Source organism: Acyrthosiphon pisum, chromosome A2, assembly GCF_005508785.2.
Source record: "Acyrthosiphon pisum isolate AL4f chromosome A2, pea_aphid_22Mar2018_4r6ur, whole genome shotgun sequence".
NCBI classification, from domain to species: domain Eukaryota; kingdom Metazoa; phylum Arthropoda; class Insecta; order Hemiptera; family Aphididae; genus Acyrthosiphon; species Acyrthosiphon pisum.
The window spans coordinates 28,882,964-28,890,616 of NC_042495.1; the positions used below are offsets into that span (position 1 = coordinate 28,882,964).

At 30.8% G+C, this 7,653-nt stretch overlaps 2 protein-coding genes across 4 annotated transcripts in view; both read left to right on the plus strand.

Moving 5' to 3' along the window:
• The window catches only part of LOC100163765, a 281,589-nt gene that overhangs the window by 142,437 nt on the left and 131,499 nt on the right, over window positions 1-7,653 (plus strand). The gene's annotated exons all lie outside the window — the stretch shown is intronic.
• The window catches only part of LOC100165112 (neural cell adhesion molecule L1), a 28,451-nt gene that overhangs the window by 8,196 nt on the left and 12,602 nt on the right, over window positions 1-7,653 (plus strand). Inside the window, exons 1-7 of one of the 3 annotated variants that reach the window (XM_008185087.3) lie at window positions 595-701; window positions 923-1,154; window positions 5,040-5,173; window positions 6,512-6,707; window positions 6,773-6,912; window positions 6,972-7,137; window positions 7,226-7,449. In XM_008185087.3, the coding sequence (XP_008183309.1) occupies window positions 663-701; window positions 923-1,154; window positions 5,040-5,173; window positions 6,512-6,707; window positions 6,773-6,912; window positions 6,972-7,137; window positions 7,226-7,449 (1,131 nt within the window). In that variant the 5' untranslated portion in view covers window positions 595-662. Of the gene's footprint in view, window positions 1-594; window positions 702-922; window positions 1,155-5,039; window positions 5,174-6,511; window positions 6,708-6,772; window positions 6,913-6,971; window positions 7,138-7,225; window positions 7,450-7,653 lie in introns of those variants that run through there. The other 2 variants (XM_003244636.4, XM_029489460.1) reach the window with 2 other exon arrangements.

Sequence of the window (7,653 nt, forward strand, 5' to 3'; positions counted from 1 at the left end):
ATTTGGTAGCTATTAAGCGAACCCAATTCCTGCCTACTTCAAAGTTATGTCCCAAATATCTGGGTCCCTACTGCGTAACCGGACGCTCAGGACCAAATACATACAATGTAAGGAAAGTAGGCACTGGGGAAGGCCCATTGAAAACTTCGACGGGCTCAGACTATATGAAGAAGTGGTAGGAGAATCCAGAAGAAGAGGAGTTGCCATCCGAGGTAGATGTCATTCAAGAAGAGGAGTTGCCATCCGAGGTAGATGTCATTCAAGAAGAGGAGTTGCCATCCAGGGCAGATGTCATTCAAGAAGAGGAGAATGTGGGACTGTAGCACTAGATGTCGCCCTGGTGCGCGGTGTGTGTGTGTGTGTGAGGGATAGGTGTAGAATAGTCAGTGTTGAGAAAGTGCGTGTGCTATAATGTTGTCTCATAAATATTTGTACTGTAAATTGTAATAATTGTTAAGTGTGTTATACGAGTGTTTTATATAAGCTAAATAAGCTAATAAAGTGTTAAAACCAAGTACGATTGTGAGCGCTGTATTTTATTTACTGTTGATCGGTCACCCCAAATCCCACATATATTGCCCTGTCCCCCCCTAAAAAACACCACTGAAATATGTCTAATATATTTTTTAGAACCAAAAATTACTGATTACAACATAAAATTAATGAGTGGAATACACAGTATCAACATAACATGGAACATTGTAAGTGTTAAAACAAAGAACATAATATATTATAGTTAATTTTAAATCTGTAAAATTATTATTTTTAATTAACTGTCAACTATTATACTTCATTAATTTGTTAGTTCAAAATATACATACAGTATAGCTTATGAATTAAGAATGTTAATACTTACACATCCAATAAAATACATTATTCGTAATTGTTCAATAATCAGATTATTAATTTTTTAAATGTACAGAGTATATCAAATCGACTAGAATGCAATATTAATAAATATGTTTTGACGTTAATGTCAAATCAATCACAAAATCAAGTATCTGATGTACAAGAAATACTATCAAGTAAAGATAGTGGTCACTTTTGGAATAATCTTGTTTCGGGTTTTAAATATAACATAAAATTAACTCCTTCGACAAGTAATGGGACGTTACCATCCTCACCAATCTATTCAATCACTACTCCTATGACAAGTAAATATTTATTCATTTTTATTTAAAATATTATTGATTTAATCTTATATAATATATAAATATCTCGTGTTACATGTTTGTCCGGGATAAACTCTGAAACTACTGGACCGATCTAGATGAAATTTTTATACTGTGTTTATTTTGGTCCAACTTAAAAGATATGCTAATTTAAAAAGAGAGAGGACAAACCCCGGGAGGTGCTCAAACGGGAATTTTGAGATTTCAGATGGAAATTTTTGTTTATAAATGGTTGCTATGGGTTTCTAAGGTGTTATAATAATAATAATAATAATAGTAAAAAAATATATATATATTTGCTTTACTTTTTAAATATAAATTATAGTATTTAAAATGTGAAATGAAAATCTCTGTAGAGGTTAAGCTCTGGAACTACTTATCAGATCTTCTTGAATTTTTTTTTAACGAAAGAGTATTTCACGGAGAAGGTTTATATGAAAGAACATTTTAGGAAAATCTACCGGTATGTAAGTATAATATATTGGTTAATCGGGAATGTTTGTTGATTTGTATTATTATATTTTGTTAATATGCATATATATAATATATACAAGAAGTTCTGATAAGTAGTTCCAGAGTTTAGTCTGTATAGTTATAGTCTGCGTATTTATATATATATATATATAAATGAATGTTTGTGAGTAGATTAGACCTCTGAGAAGAAGATAGGTTAATTTACAAAGAGTTAAATTTGTTTTTTTTTTTCATCGGATTTTAGTACGGTTAGGTTAGGATAGGATTTTGTATAAATTGATTATATTAATCCACCCTAGGTGGAATTAAGTAAAAGCGACAAACTTGGTATAACTTTGATAATTTAGAGTTAAATCATATCGGAATTTTTATTCCAGGCAACGGAAAAGTTAAGATAGATTTTGAATACCATACACCGAATATTAAATAACGAATTGAACAAAGTTTGAGTCATATAGAGTTGATAAATTTAACGGGCAACGAAATGCACGGGATCAGCTAGTTTAGTATAATTCTTCAACTTTCTGTCTGTATAATGTTATCATTGATATGACATATTATAACGCGCCTCGTGGTGTTTTTTCATTAGGGTTTCTAAAATTAGCGCGTAATAATTCGAGTCAAATTAAAAACCGATAACGAATATTTTACACTTTTTCATATTATACATTTATTAAACAAGAATTAATCAGCGAATCATACTTCATACATCAAACATACATCAAACATACCCATAACCCAGCTTATCTTATCAGTTGCTATAAAATGCACTATAGCGTTCTACATTACAACACCTACGGATCTACTTATGTACCATGTCATTTTATCATGACATCAGGGACCAGCGGCAATATTAGGATTTCTTGGTTCGTGTATCGTTTGAGCAAATGTAACAATTTGTTGATATGTAGTGAACTGTATTTAATTAAATGTATTAATAAGAATATTTCTAACAGTACAATTTAATATAATGTAAATAAAATGATATAGGAAGCTTTAGTCAGAGCAGATAATGAATACACAAATTGTGTTGTTTGTCCAGTTGACAAGTATAATAAGTGATAAAAATAATTTTACCAGACCACTAATGGCAACAATAATAATTAAAACCGGCTGATTGACTTATTAAGTTTTAACAATTCAAAGATCTAGTTTTGCCACGCTCTTACATATAAACATGGGTATTCAGAAATCAGGATTTTTATAAATTATACTAATAATATTGACCAATATGGTCACTCATTACAAATTGTGCACATATAGTTAAAATAATGACTACCTAATATGTGTTGTACCACTTACCCAAACGTCGTTACGGTTTGCGTTGTGCCGGGATCCGTTAGTAATAATTAATTAAATAAAAATGAACAGGTGTGATTCCACACATGGAAAACACCACTAACATCACAGTGCGATTCACAAACGAAATATTGACCAGTAACACATTTAAAACACAAACACAAGTGTCGAAGAATAAAGGAAAGACATCTTAGAACTGGGAAATTGTTTTTGAACAATGCGAATGTGTGATGACCTGAACAATATTTACCAAAATAACACGTACCATCAACGTTATTTTCCATATGTCAGAAGTGACGAAGAATTATGGAACCGAAAAAGAACCAATAACCTCAAACCAATGACCTGAAACTCGAGTCAACGTCAAGAGCATGAAGGCAGAAGACGTGTACTTGCCAATAATTGGGCTAATTGCGTAACGGTGAAACATGAGCAACAAGTTATTCATACAAAATACTATCAAAAGATGCACCATAACAATTAATTAATAGAACTTTGGAATAATTTAGGTCTCACAACAAATACCTTGTGAGAGTTCGAAGTTTTTTAAGACTACAAAAACCACCCACAAACCGAGGGGGAAACTCAGTTTGTGACCTACGAGCCGCACTGCGTGTAAATCCGATGATTTACGTCGATGGAGCTCGTAAGCTTGAATGAACGTCGAATATTTAAAATAGTAATATTGAGGGAAAGAGTTAAAGCTAATTTATAAAGTGAAATATGAAATAATAAGATAGAGTGTTTTTTAAATAATAATAAGATTTTTGTATTTTACATGGCGCAAATAAGTTAAATAATAATTTTGATGACAATTACAATAAAGGTAAATTATAAGTTAAGAGACATTTTACAATTTTTTATAATAGTATAAAAATAATATTTTCAGCACATTAGTGAATGATATTATTTTAGTGGCACATCAGTGAATAATAATTTTGGTGACACATGGCAAGTATGGAAAAAAGGAGGAATAATATTTAAGAATTAGCTACCTAGTCGCAAAACATATCTTATTTCTCTTTCAAATATAATAATAAAGGTCTTGGTTCACGGGAGGCTACACATCACATAACTCGCGTGTGCCCACACAGGGTAACCGGGTTGTGCTACGCATCGTTTTGTTAATTGATAAATGTGGTTATGAGCTCGTGAGAACGGGCTTGCGACAGCCGAAAATAAAGATAATGGGACAAGGCAACTGCGTCTTGCGATGCTTAATCCACGTGCTTTTACGGGGGGTACGGGGAAAAATGAATACATTGTATACGGTTACTGCTGACGACCACAGTGAGATGCTTGACTGTTGCCGATGAAGGTGAATGGATGGCTCATCGTCACCTGGATTTGGCTTCCGGCGGGGAACATTGTTGTAGCGGGTTGTTTTCACAGCCACCTAGGCCCCACAGCGTCGGCTTAGCCCATCATCCTGTAGTGTAGAACAGCCGCAAAATTGAATATCCTTAGTGGAATGAATAAGATGTCAGGCGTGTGCAAGTCGTGGTATGGACACGAGGTCTTATTGCTGGTGTCGTGATACGTGATAAGGCTGACGTTTTGCACAATCAGAGATCGTCGTAAGATTGAATTTGGTTCTCCGGCGAGCTGGTGACTTGGGTCTCGTCGGTTAAGTTGTTGAGGCGGGGGTCAGCAGTGCAGATGACTATAGCATTTTGAATTTTGATACAATAATTTATACGACTTTGAAATGGCCTGCCGATACGCGGAAGCGGTCGCGACCGTTACGCCGATGATGACAATATTATAAGCAGCATCTTCGGCGACCAGTCGCCACTACGTAAGGCGGTGGTCGAGGACAGATGTTGCGTAACGTTGTTGTTTACATTATGTTTTGGACGCGCAATAGCTTACTAATAATGATAATGCCAATTATTGTACCGAACCGGTACGCTCATTGTAGATAATACATGAAAAGGTATGCTTGGGGGAATGTAATATTATAATGATATTATGATGATATTAAATAATTATTAAATTTCTGTGACATTAAAACCTAATGTCCTACAAGTATTTGATAAATAAAAATATTGTCCATTAAATATAATAATTTTACTTTCATTCTTAATATTATAGAAAACGAGGTTCAAATAAAAAATATTACTACTAAATATGAAAATGGAAAAATCAAAGTAAACTGGATATTGGTATATTCTCATCATCATTACACGACAGTCGATGAACCAGTAACATTAATCATCAAATATAAAGTAATTTTATTCAGCACAAATCTTATAACAATTTAATTACTAATTATATTGTCTCCAAAATAATAAATATAAGTACCTATAAACTATTCATTCATATGGACTTACTATTCAGATCCATTATAAGTAATTTACATGTATATGACTTGCCTATAATATACCTATATGTATATTATATTGGAATGATTCTAATTTTGCAACCTAGCAAGAAATTTAGTGTGAAAAACTTCATACAAAATAATACTTAGAATTAAATATTTTTTATATTCAAAATGTGTTTTTTAATTTGCACGCTTAAATCATTGGTAAAATCAAAACTTACCTGTTTACTTCCTTTAAAATGTTTATACCTTCTAAAACATCATTTTCAAAAATAATCCATAATTTGTTTGAAAAATAGGTAAAAATAGATCAGAATAGTCTATCTGACTTAGATCAGAATTACAGACATTAAAAGTTAAAACACATTAAAGCTACTAGCCCTATATAGGTTACCAGTGGCAACCTACCAGTGACTATTAAAGTAACACGATTAGTCGCTCCCTAACTCTACCACTTCTGGTTATAAAACTGGAGTTTCTACTGACCTATCGTACCGTGGCCAATAAGTTAACGTAACATTATTAAATATTATTACTAACAGACAAGTACTTGAACAATTTACATAATTAAAAAAATAAAAATCAATTATTGAATATCAATTTTTCGAAGCTATTTAAAAAACATTTAGGATTGATTTTGATTTCAGTGCTAAGACTTAAAAATTGAGTTTTTATTTGAACAATCAATTAAGCATTAAAAGTCACACATTTTGAAATAAAAATGTTTAATTCTGTGTATTCTTTATCAAAAAATCACGTTTTGGAAAAACTGTATATTTAGAAGATTTTTAATGATACCTTCCAAACGATGTACGTCCACCTTATTTATTTTTACATTATTATAACACGCTAAAAAAACATTTTGAAAAAATTAATAAAAAAAATTTACTTTCTTAATTAGAATATTATGAAATTTTGGATTCATATTAAGTTTAGTTTAAAAACATAAAAATTAAGTTTTGATTTTACCAATCAATTAAGCATTAAAAATAACGCATTTATAAATAAAATGTTTAATTATGTGTATTGTTTTTTAAGAAATTCACATTTGGAAAAACCGTACTTTTAGAATATGTTTAATGACACCTTCCAAATGAAATTCATCCGACTTATTTATTTATACATTATTATAATATACAACGTAAAAAATCATTATGAAAAAATAAATAATAAAATCCACTAGGTATTGTTTAAATAGAATTATGCCTATATCTTTCCATAAATTAAATTTTAAATATAGGTGAAACGAATTCTCAGCTGTTCCATAAGAGAAGTAGAACGAAATTGGACGTCAATAACAATTTCCAATCAAACAAACTATGAAATCTCCGATACGGTGCCAAATTCTCAATATAGTATACAAGTTTTGGTTGACGTTAAAGACAAAAATACTACTCAACAAGAAAATATGATTAATGTATTAACACCAACTTCAAGTAAAAATATATCAAATCATATTTGAGTATATTTTTTTTTAACTATAATAATATTTTTTTATTAGGTCCAATAACTGAACCAATCTTAGATCCTGATCATCCAATGTACATAACTTATAACTCTATATTTGTTCAGTGGAAAATGGATCCCGAAAATTGCTCAAAACTAAATGGATTTTTCTCTCAATTCTATATAGAATTAAAGGTAACTTTTGTAAATAATAGATATAATTTAAAAAAAATATATCAAACATCTATTTGTAGGATAAGGTTGATGACGTTTTACAAATGAGAGAAACGAAAAATAATTACATTAGCTTTAACGATCTAAAAACAAACACAACTTATGAACTGAAAGTATTCATAAAAACACACTTTGGTTATAATCTAGAACATTTCCTACTCACCAATTTCAAGACTAAATTAGAAAGTGAGTGGACTCTAATTATATTACTGTTTGACCGTGTTAATATTATGTTAATAAACCTTATGTTGGTTTTTACTTTACAAATGTTTAGATTTAAAACCAGTAGAAGATTTAGTGGTTTATAAAAAGAGTCTAAAGAATCGCATGGTAGGGTTACGCTGGAGCTATACACAAGATACAAATGTAGAAGGATTTATAGTTTCGTTTAACGATAAAAACGTTTCCATCATAACACCGCAGAAATGCTCGGCGTGGCCAGAATACTATTGTCATACATTTTATAATTTGAGTCCAAGCAACAACTACATATTTAAAGTATGTATTGCGTGGATAGATAGCTTTTACCTTAAGCCACGTATTATGGTATACAGACAAACAGTATAAAGTTAACTTAATTTTGAAAAATCAGTTTGATTTTTCTCTCTGGCTCAACTGCACATAGACAACATGTATTCGTATAAAATCATTTTGTCTTTATTTTTTTTTTAATTAGCTTAAAGTAAAATCATTTAATAAAAA